General features: G+C 40.1%; 1 protein-coding gene across 7 annotated transcripts in view; it reads left to right on the top strand.

Annotated features, from left to right (window-relative positions):
* The window catches only part of znf827 (zinc finger protein 827), a 100,974-nt gene extending 86,113 nt beyond the window's left edge, over positions 1-14,861 (top strand). For 2 of the 7 annotated variants that reach the window (XM_015018248.1, XM_015018243.1), the window contains exons 10-14: positions 1,112-1,283; positions 2,085-2,251; positions 6,412-6,621; positions 7,792-7,969; positions 13,690-14,861. In XM_015018248.1, coding sequence (XP_014873734.1) covers positions 1,112-1,283; positions 2,085-2,251; positions 6,412-6,621; positions 7,792-7,969; positions 13,690-14,518 — 1,556 coding nt within the window. In that variant the 3' untranslated portion in view covers positions 14,519-14,861. Of the gene's footprint in view, positions 1-1,111; positions 1,284-2,084; positions 2,252-6,411; positions 6,622-7,791; positions 7,979-11,806; positions 11,858-13,689 lie in introns of those variants that run through there. The other 5 variants (XM_015018270.1, XM_015018265.1, XM_015018258.1 and 2 more) reach the window with 5 other exon arrangements.
* The last annotated feature ends 230 nt before the right edge of the window (positions 14,862-15,091 follow it).

Here is a 15,091-nt window from a genome sequence, read left to right as displayed (position 1 = left end):
GATGTCATGGCTTTGGAAACTCCTGATAGGTCACTGACACACTTTAGTTAATTTGATGCATTTCAAGGCCACACCTGGAACTTCCTGCTTTCTGATTTGACACGATAGGAAAGTCAAAATAAATCAGCCAAGGAGAGGACAGAACCGTGAAGCTGCATCAGTCTGGTTCATCCTTGGGAATAATTTCAAGTTCAGACATGAGAGGAGTGTCCTACCATCAGACCGCTCAGGAAACATGTTTCTGCTCAGGAGACAGATTCTAGTCCAAAATGTGCAGATTGAGCCCAGAACTAAAGCCAAAAAACTGAAAAGATGCAGTTGAAGCTGGTAACTTGTACCAACATGGGCTGAAAGGCCGTTCAGCAAAGAGGAAGCCATTAAAGACGCATAAAAAGTCAGATTGTACCATCCTGAATGTGAAGTTTGGAGGTGGCAGCATCATGTTGTGGGGCTATTTTGCTGCAGGAGGAACTGGTGCACTTTATGAAGTGAGTAAAGAACATTATGTGGAAATATTGAAACAAAGTCAATGTTTTGACATAGCCATCACAATGCCCATGTCAGCTGTGGGAAGCTGATCTTCCCACAGATTCTAAAGTGAAGATCAGGAAAGGCGTGTGTGAGCGAAGCGGCCTACAGATCTGACCCAGTTCCGCTGGTTCTGTCAGGACGAATGGACCAGAACTCCAGTAAACTACAATGAGAAGCTTGTTGGAGGAAACGCAAAAGATTTGACCCAAGTCTTACTGTTCAGAGGCAGCCCTATCAAATACAGAGGAAAAGTATGAAAACTCCTGAATTTGAATACACTAATAAATAAATCCCTGACATGTTGTGGCATTTAGCAGATGGAAATAACTCTGGAAATTCTAAGTGATCTAAAACAAGAAAGGTTTAGTTTGATATAACTTCAGATGGTGAGGAAAAAAAGGTGAATGTTCTGGGTATCAAATCTATATTTATGTGTTTTTACCTTCCTGAAAATTGAATTGGGCCGTGTCAGGAATTAATTGACCAGGTTTAAAAGTTTGATCCAGGGTGAAGTTTAAAATGAGGCGGGGTGTGTGTGTGTGCGTGTGTGTGTGTGTGTGCGTGTGTGTGTATGTTACAGAGGAGAGGAAATACAAGTGTCACCTGTGTCCTTACGCAGCCAAGTGCAGAGCAAACCTCAATCAGCACCTGACCATCCACTCTGTGAAGCTGGTCCAAACGGACGCCGAGCAGATCGTCAGCGCCGTCACCGCCGACTCCTCAGAGCGCAAGAACTGCCCGTACTACTACAGGTAGGCTTCACACACCGCACACACACCGTGACAACACTGAGGTTCTACACAGATCAATCTTTACATTATAGATCGCATAACCAACTTTTGTGACTCGGGTTCACATTGTGAAATAAATACAGAGGAAATTTGTTAAATTTAGATTTTCTTCCTAACATTTCTGCAGCAAAAGCAAATGAGGCGGAACAGCAGCGCTAACTGATGATGTCATCTTTCCAGCCCGCAGCATCACCATCCACAGTGGTTACTTGAATAATATGGGTTAAAATGTTTAACTTACCTGCAGGATAAACTATTTTGATTGAAAATCCAGAATAAATGCAAACATTTGGTTTTGGTAATGTTTTTAAAACACACTAAAGTTGTTTGTGGTGTAATCACTCCAACCTGGAAAAAGAACCAAACGATTGAAAGTTAAACTTCTGACTCTACATGAGCTGCTTTTCTCTCTGTCTTATGAAGCAAACCCAGACTGGTTTTAATATTTATTGATGCAAACTGAACCGTTTCATCATGTGAAACCAAACCAGTTCACATCTGGTTTAACATTTTATCTGATACTCACCTGGACTGATTCTCTTTTTATTGAATCATTCTCCAGAAATTTCCTCTGTGTTTCAACACTGTAAACCTGTTTTTCTAGTCATTTTCATATAATCTTATTCAAACTAAAATTAATGCGGAGACACCATACATTTGGTAATTTATGCAGGCAAATGTAACACTGAATCTGACTGTCTCCCTCTTCTCATTCTCACCATTTCTCCTCCCGCCCCTCTCTGCTGTCTGTTCCCTGTCCAGCTGCCATGTGTGCGGTTTCCAGACGGAGCTGAATGCCCAGTTTGTCAGCCACATGTCGCTTCATGTGGACAAGGAGCAGTGGATGTTCTCACTCTGCTGCAGCGTCTGTGACTACGTCTGTATGGAGGAGAGCGACATGAAGAGCCACATCAGCACCGGACATGCAGGTAATGACAGCTGTCGGCCAAAAGATGCCGGCTTCGGTTGTCCTGTCAGATGTTGGAGTAAAAACATCAACTCGTAAAAAACCAAATTAAGATGTATTATTGCTAATTCTGATTCCCGAAAAGAGTTATTTTGGAAAACTTCTCTCACGCGAGAGTGGGTGGAAGCTTGTTTGGACGATAATTGTGATCTGGTTCAGCAATACTCAGGGTTTGAATTTAAACAATGAGCAAAATTCAACATTTGGGATTTTATGTGATAGGCCAACACACATTAGGTTATAATTAAGGGGAAGAACAAAATTTTTACAAATAAAAATCAGAAAAGTGTGGCATGCATTTGTATTAGATTCCCCTTAAATCAATTGTAACCAATTACCTTCAGAAAGCATCTTATTTCCAAATGCAACCCATAAAGCAGAGTTTAGTTATAAAACAAAGTACCAGACTTTTTATGGGGAGAATTTTTTTCTAATATTATTGCAAGTAAAGAAAATATTTTAAAAATTTAAATTTGAAAAAAAATAAAATAAAAATCTGAAAAAGTAATTCGAAAAATTCCCCCTGAAAAATAAAATAAAATTAAAATATAGGTTCAAATATTGTGTACATATTGTGTATGTTCCTCACAAAACATATGTTTTATTTGAGAAGTTTTTCACAGTTTCACTTTTGAAACTTGTATTTTCTTGTTATGACTTTGGAACAAATTTCTCTCCATAGCTTTTAAAATCACCTGAAAACGGAAAGACTGTGGGACAACTGCAAACCTACCTAAACTGGAGGGAATTATGAAGTAAAAAACAGCTGAGAGGAAAATTTGGAAGAACTTCAGAGATCCAAAATTATTTATTAGTCCTTTATTTAGGTAACTGTATGGCTGTGACTGCATGACACATCAATTATAATAACCCCACAAACATAAATACATAAACATTCCCATTTTAATGTGGTTAGTTAGGACACCAGTCACATAAAATACAAAGATACAAAGAGTTTTAGGGGATTTTAAACATTAACTGGAATTTATCGTGACTATAATAAGTCAGAATTCTTAGAAATGACAAATGATATAATTAATGTCCAACCCTAGTTGTGAGCTACAGCGCAATGTTTTTTATGTGTTGGAAGGGTCTAGTCAAAGGCTAGATTTGAATCCAGTTGAGAATCCTATGCACAACTTTGTGTCGGTTTTGCAATTGTGGCGAAACATGAAGAAACGTGCAGCTCTGTAATCATCTGTCAGGGTCAGACTGTGTTTTTCATTTCTGTGTGAAAGAAGCTAGAATTGTTAGCAGAAACGTTGTGATGCAGGAGTTTAAAAACACGGGGTCAGAGGTCAGTTCATAGGACGGGGAGGAAGACACAAACAAGCCCGGTCCGATCGACCGTCCTCACACTTTTAGAGCCGCGGCCCTGAGTCCCAGGTTGTCGATACGCATTTTCTTGTCTGAAACAGCTTTGTTCAGTTTTATTGCTGATGTTTTTTCCTCTTTTTTTTCTGCTCTTTGTTGTGGGTGATGGTGTTGCTGGGTGGGAATGTCCGGCGCAGACAGCTGAGGGGTCCTCGGCAGTCCGTGGTGGCCTTGTTTATCTGAGAAGGCTGGCCGTTATCGTGCCTGTTGGGGAGGAATCGATAGGCCTCGGGTCCTGAGAAGACAGGCTGGGTTCTGCTCTGGGGACGACTTTTAAACCTTGCAGCCTGCTGTGGCATTTATCTTTGTCTCAGACAAGACGAACTCCACCGTTTTATGTACAAAAACTTTAAGTACCTTAAACTGCACAAGCAAACGTCTTTGCATGCCCGGGAAGATTTATCTGTCAGGGTGCAGCTGAGTTTACTGAGCTTAAAAAGCATCTGCTGCATCGGTTTCATCACATCCCAGAAATTAGTTTAGTCATAAACAAAGCAATACTGCTAAATGATCGCTTTTATATTTTTTGTTTTGAGCCATTTGTAGGTTAGTTATCTGCTTTTTTATGTGGTTCTTTTAATGGTGGGACTGAATTATTTTTTTTTAATAGAGCTAATTACAGGGGCTTTAATTAATTGATTACATTATAATCAAAAACTATTAACAAAATAAGCATAATTTTCAATTCAAAAACCCTTTTTTCTGATAAATTATTGAATAAATAGTCTCAACAACACAGATATATTTATTGTTTTTAATATTATTCACATTATTCAACCATCAGATTAGTGCAAAGTGCAGCTTTCCAGTGTTTCAGGAACCATTTTTCATTCATGGAACTTCTTTAGAAATGTGAATTTTGGATGCTAACGTTAGCATAGGGGACATCTGAGCTGCTGCAACATGGTTAGCATTGAGATGCTTCAGGCTTCAGTTGCATGGCCAATGTTAAAGTTTATAATAGGAAAACTAGAAAAACAGTGAACAATTCAGTATAGATAAGAAAAGTACTATGTCCACCATTTTTTTCACTTATGACAAGGACATTTTCCCATGTTATGAATAATAAATCTGCCAATAGAACTAGTACATTTCAATATATATAAACAAGTTCCTAAATCTTGCTGTAATGTTACTTGTAAGTTAGTTTTGTCTTATTCCAAGTGTACTGAGAGATCTGCACTAGAAAGTAGACAAAATGCTTGGTAAGATTTGTTGTTTTTGCAGTGTAATGGCCTAGTTCAAGTGCAGATCTGACTCTGATTGAAATCTGATAGCATTTTGTAAAAAGATCCCTAGAGGGAACTCTTGAATCACAGAGTTTACTTAGTTTTTGACATTAATCTTCTCCATTCCGCGTTGTGTATTATTGTAAACTTCAGGTAAAAGAAGCTGGACTATTTTTAATCTTCTGATACCTAAAAAAAGGGGGAAAAAAGTGGTGTAATTTCCTTTCTCCATGAGAGAAGGTAAGCGGATGCAGTAAAGGAAGCTGGTTGAGTTTATTAAAAATGCGGCAAAGACCAAGCTGTAATGACCTGCTATATATAGATTTGATGGAAGGTAATCATTCATCCTCCATCCCAGAATAATTTCCCTGCCTGAAAGAGCAGACCTGCTGCGTTTCTACATTGGTGTGTGCCTGTATTAAGGAGAGAGGTCAACCATTTGGAGGCTTCTTCCTGCCTCCATTCACTCCCTCCTGAGTGAATGCCCTTTGTTGCGCTGTGCCCCAAGATGCTCCCGCCATCTTAGCTCCTTCGGCCGTGACCCGCGCTCCCCAGCCCTCCCTGCTGCTGCCCCTCCTCCGTCTAATTCCCCCTCTCTTCTTGCTGAATTGTGGACTCAGAGAAGAGGATCAATAAAAGCCCACTGCATCTTGATTGGACTGGCAGCAGGGCTCCCAGTTCAGGCTGCCTGCTTTTATTCTGCATGTGTGTATTGGTAGTGTGTGTGTGTGTGTGTGTGTGTGTGTGTGTGTGTGTGTGGGTGCGTGTGTGTGCATGCAGATAACAATGGCAGTGCCCAGAAATAGATTTTCTGCACAGTATGCAGCCCACAGATTTATTTTTGGGTCTCGTTTTCATATTCAGGGTTCATACTGGTGCTTGAAATCCTTGAAAATGTTGGGAAAGTGCTTAATATTGAAACTGCATAGTTTTGTAACAAAGTGCAATCTAACATTTGATTAAAAGCCTGAATTTGGAAAACGTTACTTACAGATGAATGCCAAAAAACTTGCCAAAAAAACATTTTTTGTGACTTTCTTTATATATTGTATTCAAGTGTGTAATTTGAGCAGGAAGGTCATTTACCTCTACACAATTTGTTTGGATTGTGTCAATGATATTAATATTTATTATCGCTAGTGACTCAGTGACTTATATTTTATGTTAAACGTTATTGACATTATTTTTTTTCCGTTAAATTAGTGTTTTGTTCTTGGACCACTGAGGTGTATCAGGTGTGTGTGAAATTTCAAAACAGAAATTTTGTTATATTTTAGTTGACCTCTGCTGTAGAAGGTAAAACACACACTAGATTTTATTCATGTGATAAATTACATAACACAAAAGTGATTTGAAACTATTCTTTTTAGTTCATTTGTATTGTTTTTATCTCCAAAGTAAGTTTGAAAACTTACTTTGAAAAATCCTTTAAAGTGCTTGAATTTTACTGTGATTATTATTTCTCAGTTTTGTCGTCTCTCTGAGACGTAACTCTCACTTCCTTCCTTCTTTTGTCCAGGTTTGAATTCAAGAAGTCCCCTCAGCGAAACCAAGAGCACCTCATCGTCTCTCTCGGCCCTCAGCGATTCGCTCAACAGTTCGGAGGGCGGGGACGTTGCCCACAGCAACGAAGAACTGAAGAACCTGCTGGCCCCGCCCTCGTCGGCGGGCAGCCAGGCGAGCTGCGGAAGCCACTCGGGATCAGGAACCGAGGACAAGTCGGACAAAGGTTAGGAACAGGAAACACATGCCCTGTTTTATTTTATAGTCTATAAAATCTTGACATCAAGTTTGATTTTTTTTTAAATTTCTCATTTAAAATAATATTTATTAACATTTAAAATCAGTCTAATCTATGGTTTAGCTATATTTGAAATAAGTTTTCAACCAGCTTTTTAACACGTGCAGCAGGAACTAAGACGTAAACCATTGAAGCTCCTTCATTGAGACGGAGAACAGGCAAAGGGGGAGGGCCCATGCAGAATTGGACTTTTTTGATCAGATTGGACTTTTCTGATCAATCAGCCACTAAAATCTAGTCCATACATGCCAAATGAAATTATAGGAGCTCAGGAGGGAATGAGATGTATACTCCACAGGCAGGGTATCATAAATATTTCCTTGGTAATAAATGAGTCACCCCAAACTGTTTTTCTACATAGGCTCTTCAAAGGGAGAATAATCTGTGAATGAATTACAGAAAAATATAGACAAATGTAGAAAATAACTTCTTCCACATTTTCTGATTCCTCCTGCTTCATTTTTAAACGTTCTGACCTTTTCGTGTTCTTCCTTCAGTAGTGACTTCCGCACTATAACATAAACATCAGAAAAAAGGGTGTCTTGTTTGCAATTTTCTGTCCGATCACCAATTTGAAATAAATAAATAAACCTGACCTACCTGTTCTGAACTGGGCCAATACACTTTTTTTGTCTGAAAAGTTGAAACATGCTAAAAGGAAGTCTCTATAAAAGCACAGCACAACTACAAAAAGCCAAAATGGTAATTATGCTAAAAGGGAAGTTATGCTAACATATGGTAGCATAACTTTTGTTGTGGCTTTTGCGTTTTGTTTACCTTTTTTGGGTCAGAAAGGTAAACAAAAGGCCTTGTTTATCGAGTTTGTTAAAGGTTTAATCAAGACTGGGACCTAAAGAATGAATTAATTTAATAATATTCCTATTTGAAAATAGAGTTGAGAGCTTTTTATTGATTCACAAAACAAGAATCAATAGGATGTGTCAGAATTATAGGATTTGCATGACATTTTGTTCTTACTGTATTTGATTGTTTTCTGGAGGCCTAAAATCCAGTCTGGATCACATCCAGAATCTAATCAGACTAGATTTGCTTCCCTCATTCTTCACTTATTTTGTTCTGTTATTCTTTTCTCTCCAGGCTTCGAGTGTGTTTTCTGCAACTTTGTGTGCAAGACGCGCAGCATGTACGAACGGCACCTCCAGATCCACCTGATCACGCGGATGTTTGAGTGCGACGTTTGCCACAAGTTCCTGAAGACGCCTGAGCAGCTGCTGGAGCACAAGAAGTGCCACACCGTCCCCTCCGGAGGGCTCAAGTAAGGAAAGCAAGTACAGACACAGGTTCCTAACTCCACCAGTCCTTCCTCTCCATCGTCGTTCCAATTCACCACATACAAGAACCTCCAGAAGTACAGATTTACAACAGAGATGTGCCAGCTGAATTATTTAATCTCTACCTGATTTAGGTCAGGTGCTAAAGATATAAAGGTTCACACAAGAAATATATAGAAAACAAGATTAACATTAGTAACAACATACTGTACAAGTCTGAAAATAAAGTCCTCCAGTTTATGCAAAGTGCACCAGAATCTCTGGTTGTAAAATTTGCACCCAGCATTATGCTGCCTTCACCATGCTTCACATCTGGAAAAGGCCTTCACTTCTCTCACCAGGAACAGATAATTTGTTTTACCTATGTAAAAAAGAAGAATATATTTTAAGATGTTGAGTGAAAATGTCACCCTGAATGAATTAAAAAAAACATTAGTATTTGAAGATTTTGTTTGTCTGTGAAAGCGTCACACTAAACAAAAAATTTAAAAAATGAATTAAAATATTTTTATAGTCCATGTGCATCAATCAGCAGACTTGGACTGTTACAGAATATAGTTGAGGGCCACACAAAATCATATTAGAGCCACAAACGGCCACTGGGCCGCCCTTTACGCAACTCGTTTATATTTAACAAATATATATATAAAAAAACAGTTCCCTCCACTTCTGCCACTTCCTAACTAAATAGACCCAGAGGGTGATGCTGCCACCTCCATGCTTGTTTGTGAGCCTCAACTCTTCCAAGCTTACTTCTTTACAGAGAGCCATATTTTTCTCCTGTTTTGCTATAAAATATTTCTCCATACCGTATAATCAAGACTGCACAATTCAATGAAGTTTCACCTAATTTTGGTTAAAGACTGCAATTATTTCTAACAAAAACTGGGTAAATCTCTCCTATACGAAATCAGGCACTTCATCAGCCACCATCTTTGTAATCAAGGCGACACATGACGGCTGAGAAATAAGACGTGAACTGCGAGAGCCACACAGATGACACCTGTAAGCGGCAGAATCGCAGATGCACGGTCAATTTGAGGACGATTTCAGCCATGTGGCTCGAATCAGTTAACCTCACTTCTCTGCTCATTATCTGCTGCCAGGAAAACCAAACGATGCAAGCTGTAGTTTCGCTGCTTGACAGCTTCCCTTGGCAAGTCTGACTTATTAGACAGTGGGCTGTGGGTCTGCAGTGGCTGTTCTGAACAGAAGGGAGAGTGGAAAAGGAGCTGGAAATGGGCTTCCCCTCGGGGTCTGTTGTTCCTCTGCCCACAGCTAACAGCCATGCCAGAGAAAAATATCTGCTGAAATCTGCATTCCAGCAGAAATACACAGATACTTGGATTGGTTCACCAAGTGGCTGATTATATAAAATCTGTTGGCGCACCCCTGAAAGATAATCAGACACACTTTATTAGCACAGATATCTCAGTTCCCACTGCCTTTATTTATTGAAAATGTTGCTCTTTCTATGATAAACAGGTTATAATGTACAAATATTTAAACATTTATTCATAATGTTCTGATTGGAAGTGCTTCACACTTTAAAGAACCTACTTTTCCACATTTTGTACCATTTCAAGCTCAGCCAAATCCATCCACTGACCTTTTCCCACACACAGACGCTGGCCTTAAGTTTCAATCCATCCAAGTGAATTTTTTTTTAAAAAGTAACGTTTCCAGACTAATTTCAAGAAACATGAGCCATGTTTTTGTTTTGTCTAGTCTGTGCATGTGCAGAATCATTGAAGTGTCACTACGACTGCCGCCTCATCATGTCATGAACAGGAATCTGTGTTCAACATGTGTTTTTCTGTGCAGACATCAGTGGAGTTAGCATGTACTTATCCATCACATGCCACTGGATCAGAGTAGGAAGCTGCAAACAAAGTCACAGCACTGACGTCTTCTGCAGAGATCAGAACATGAATGCATAGGAAGCCCCTCGTTAGCTCCAAAGTCTCCACACGGCAGATTTCCTGCAGCCGCTGTGTGGATAAATCAACTGTATTTGGAATATTTGACATGTTTCTTCTGACTGCTGTAAATGTTTTTCAAGTTCAAATTTCTAGCAGTGAAAAATCTAACTTTTACCAGCTTAACAGAGGTTACTAAGGGAAGCAAAGAGAGCACTTTTGTGTACATACAACTTTTGAGTAAACACTTTGAAACAGTATTTAGTTTTCAACTTAAACTTTATTATCAAAAACAGGAAGTAGAGTTTGGGTCAGAAGTTTACATACGCTCTTTTTGGGTATAAATGTCATTATTTTTGGGCTTTTTATTTTCCTTCTAAACTTATAGAACTCTAAGCATGATGCTGCCATTACTGTGCTTCACAGTTGTTATGGTTTAGGTTGGAAAGCCTTGCAACGACTCCACCAAACACAGTTCTCATCACCGTGGCAAAATGTCTGGGCATGATGCTGCCACCACCATCTTTGACAATAATCCTTTGGTAAAATACATCTGCATAGAGTTTTAAAATGCAGCTTTTAATCCACACAGCATCAAGATTATATATATTGATTAAAATATTTACACAAACATCCGCCAGTATTTAACTTGTGGTTTGACCACCAACTGCTAGAAGTCAACAAATCAACTTGTTTCTCAACATCCAAACTGTTCAGGCCTCGTAATAATTTCTACTCATTGTTTAAAAAATGTCTCCAAAACACTTTCCCAAACTAAATCTGCAATTCTTCTTATGCCTTAACCGACCTCCTTTGACTTTACGAATTCAAACAAAAACCTTCCAGCTGCCCTCAGTCGTCATCAGGAACCCGGCTGACAAAACGAGGCCGGTTGAGTCCAACCTTAACCTCCAGTTTTTGTTTTTTCTTTTTTTTTTTCATTTATTTCCACACTGTAAAACACAACATTTTACCAGGTACTTTTGTCTAGTTTTAAGTTTCAAATAAAACAAAACTAACTTACAAGTAGGTTTTGTAAACCAGGCCTTCTAACATGTTATAATTTACTGTTAAATTATAACAATAAGCAATAAATCAATTAATTGTACAATAAATCAAACTCAATAATTTCCAATTAGCATGGTTTGTAGTTCTTTGTCTTTTTTCTCCTTTTTTACTAAAAACTGGATAACAAAAGTTTTCAGTTTTGGTGTTTTGGTCTCAACTAGCTCTTTTTTTAAGGAAAATTTTGTTTACAAAGACTTCAGTATCCATTTTCTTTGTAGTTTCTGCTGTTTTATTTATTTTGGATATTTAAAATGTCACCCAGTTTCAATGTTAATTGTTCATTAGAAATTAATGTTTGATCTTTAAAATTCCTTTATTGTATTATATTACTTGATAATGGTCTCAAAACAACAATATAATCGTTTATCACAATAATTTCTGGGACAATTTATCATTAAGCAAAATTTATTGTGACAGGCCTATTACAAATAACTCCACAGCAAAGTACAGCAGCATGTTTTAAGTCAATAATTCCTTAATATTGATGAAAAAGTTCTAGTTCAGATTTTCTAACATGCGAAAATGTCTTGTTAAAGGTGAAATAATCTGTATAGTATTAAGGAATAATTGTACGTTAGTTTTGTCTTATTTCAAATGTACCAAGATATTTGCACTGGAAAATACGTGATAAAATGTTGTGTTTTTGCAGTGTAGATGAATAACAAAAGCCCAAAATGGATGGCATCCTTGTCCGTGACGAGTGTATGTAAACTTGTGGCCGTGTGCGCAGACAGACGGGTGTAGCCAGATGTTTGTGTTTCTCTGTATGACGGAGCGAGGGAGAGAGGGCCTTGATCATTTCGAGGTTTTTTCTGAGGTGATTCTGTTCTGCAGGGTTTGTGAAGCGCTTTGGGGCCCAGAGCAGATGAAAGGTGCTATTTAAATGTAAGTGCCACTCATTCCTTCATTTCCCCCATCATGTCCTCCTGCTCCCATCTTTCTCCAGCCTGTCACTCACCCCCCACTCTTTCCACCCACACACCCCACTCACACCTGCTCACCTCCACTCTTGCACCATTAAACCGACACACATCGCCAGCATTTTTTCCACACAGTTTTCCTTTATCCGTCCTCCTCCTCTTCATCACTTCCTGTTAATCAATGTCAAGCTGTGTTACTTGGTTGTGAATGACCTGAGTGAAGTTGCCCTCCCCTCCACTGTCTTCAATTCAAACAAAATTGGTGTCAAGGGTTTGTGCACCAAAAGGTTTTGTTTGTGCCACTGTCATCTTTAAGATATTGATAAGTTTCCAGAGGCCAGAGAAGGTCAACCAGCTCCTTCCAATTGGTGTTAATCATCTTTAGCTGAGTAATTGCTCAAACTGGAATTACATAAATACATTTGTTTAATGGAAACATGGCAATTGTGAAATTTTTATCAAATGTTTTTGCATAAGGATGAGGTGGTTTTTCAGTTTTCTTGAGATTAGTGTAATGGAAAAGAGTGATGTGATCAACAGCTGGATGTTACTACTGGAGGAAAAGACGAAGAAGACGACAGGAAGTGGAAGGAGGATGATGGCGTTGCATGTTTTTAAGACGGATCCTGTGAACAAACTTATGTGATTTTTATTGCGTTTCTTGTTTAATGGAAACGCTGCAATTGTGAAATTCTGTTTTTGGACACAGCTTTGTAATGGAGACACAGCTTCTCTTAGTTTGTGTTGCCAAGACGTTCCTAAACGAAGATAGAAAAAGCATTTTTGTTTTAGGGGAATATGGATTGAATTTTTGACCTTTGAGCTTTTAAGACATTGAAAACAAAAGCACTAAAAACGAACATTGTACCAGCGTAAATGTTGCATAGTTGACACCAAATTTGTTAAATTAAGTAAATGTGTGGGGCTGATTGACCTTCTACGACTTCCAGAAACTTATATTAAAAGGAACACAATTCACATTTTCCACGTTTTTGTGCTTCCATTTGGATTTCTATAACTTCTAAAAGCAGCCGAAGCACTTAAAAACTCACCCAGTTAGTTTTTGGCAATAAGTTGATGTTTTTTGGTGTCTGGAAAATGAGCCTTCGGAATGTAACGTAACAACCCCAGACCGTTACCTAGCAACCCCAACTGAGTCCAGCCTGCCACCTAGCAACCCAAGCAGAGCTCCAGCACGTTTGCTCAACTGGTTTTAGAGTGGCTGCTGGAAAAGACAGATATTTTGTTATTTAGTTACCATCCAGAAACCACTTGGTGCATTCTTATTGTTTGTGCAGGAAGCTCCATTTCTGCTTTTCAAATATGCACAGATGTATAATTGCTCATCTGTTTGCAGCCATTTTCACACGAGTTGGGGGGTGTGGCGAGCAGCAGCTGATTTGGATTTAAAGTGACAGGAGGCCTTAAAAAAGTTCAATCTGAAAGAACTAGCCAGACTAAAATCTCAGATTTTGTAAAAAAATAAAATAAAATAATAATAATAATAATAATTAACATGTTTTGTGTAGTCCATAGTTCTATCCTACCATGTTTAAGAAAGCATAATAGATCACCCTTAATATCTTAAAAATTAAAGCTGCCCAAATGAAACTTTTTGGTTGCTCAAACCAGCAGAAACGTAGCGCAAACGTTTGACGCTAATTTAGTTTGATTTGAAGACGGTAGAGGAGGAAGTAACTCCACTCAGGTTTGTGAACGTACACTTTCCCTTCAGCTGTCTTCTGCTTCTGTGTGTGGCGTCCGTCCTCCCTCCTCCCCTCTCGTTGCATTAACCAGGTGCCCTTTTTGCATCTACTCCACCAACCGTCCAGCGGCCATGGAGTGCCACCTGAAGACGCACTGTAAGGTGGAGTACCGCTGCCGCATCTGCCAGGGTCTGTGGCCGGACCAGGCCTCGCTGGAGGCGCACATGCGGGGGCATCGCCTGGGCAACCACTACAAGTGCGAGCGGTGCGGCTACCTGTCCAAAACGGCCAACAAGCTCATCGAGCACGTGCGCGTGCACACGGGCGAGCGGCCCTTCCACTGCGACCGCTGCTCATACAGCTGCAAGCGCAAGGACAACCTCAACCTGCACAAGAAGCTGAAGCACGCGCCGCGCCAGACTTTCGGCTGCCGAGAGTGCCCCTTCACCACCACGCACCCCTTCGTCTTCAGCCGCCACCTCAAGAAACATCAGAGCGGAGGCCCGGGGGGGTCGGACGGAGGCGTGGGAGGGGGAGGTGAGGACGAGGAGGAGGAGAAGAGTGGCGGCAGCGGCCCCCTCATGAGCCTGACAGCGTCTCAGGCGCTGCAGTCCGTCGCGCTGTCGCTAACGCTGGGCCGGTCCCGCCAACCAGAGACGCCCAGCACCAACGGCGGCGCGAGCGTCAGCATCAGCAGCCCCTCCCTCTTCCCTCCCTCCTCCCGCCACGTGTTGGAGCAGTACAGGAACGGCGAGCAGACCCACCTGATCCCCCTCACCACCCTTTACACATTCCACTCGCACCTCCACTCAAGATGGCGGCCGGCCACGTCTCCCCTCGTCTTCGCCTCGCCCTCCCACTCCCACAAACACTCCTTCCTGGCCTACCTGGGACTGATGGAGAGGGCCAAGACTGTGTGACCTCACCCACCTCCACCTCTTGACCACTGCAGCGGGAGCAACGTCTTTTCCAATCAGACCAGCAGAATAAGCTGGACCAGACAAACATATTAAAGGACGAAAAATAATAATTAAAAAAAAAAACATTTATAAGAGAAAACGCTGTACATGCTAAAATGCATTTATATCAAAAAGCTGCTTTTCTTATCAGTTCTATCAATTGAATTATTACTACTACAAGTACTACACTCTATTACCTTTTTGTTTTCTGTTTGTAAGCATCTGAATGACCTGGACCCAGTCGCTTTATCTGATGAAACTCGCGGTTTTATAGATATTTTTCTTTAGTCGTTTGACAAAAAAAGGTTGGGTAGAGGGAAGGGAAAAAAAGACAAAACAAACATTGCAAGTGCTACATTTTAGTGCATTTATGTCCCTTTGCTATTATGCATCGAAATGGCATGCCTGTTTCTGTGTTTCAGCTAGCTGTGACGTCATTAGGAAGCTGAACTCCAGATATCCCGAAGTGTTAACCGCTGCGACTCGGACGCAACCGATGAGACGGGAAAGCTTTTCATCTGAAAGGTCACGTTT

The sequence above is a fragment of the Poecilia latipinna genome, unplaced genomic scaffold, assembly GCF_001443285.1.
Source record: "Poecilia latipinna isolate Pla-1442-1.1 unplaced genomic scaffold, P_latipinna-1.0 Scaffold78, whole genome shotgun sequence".
NCBI lineage: Eukaryota > Metazoa > Chordata > Actinopteri > Cyprinodontiformes > Poeciliidae > Poecilia > Poecilia latipinna.
Note: the sequence above shows the minus strand (reverse complement) of the source record. Positions and strands in the feature narration are given on the sequence as shown.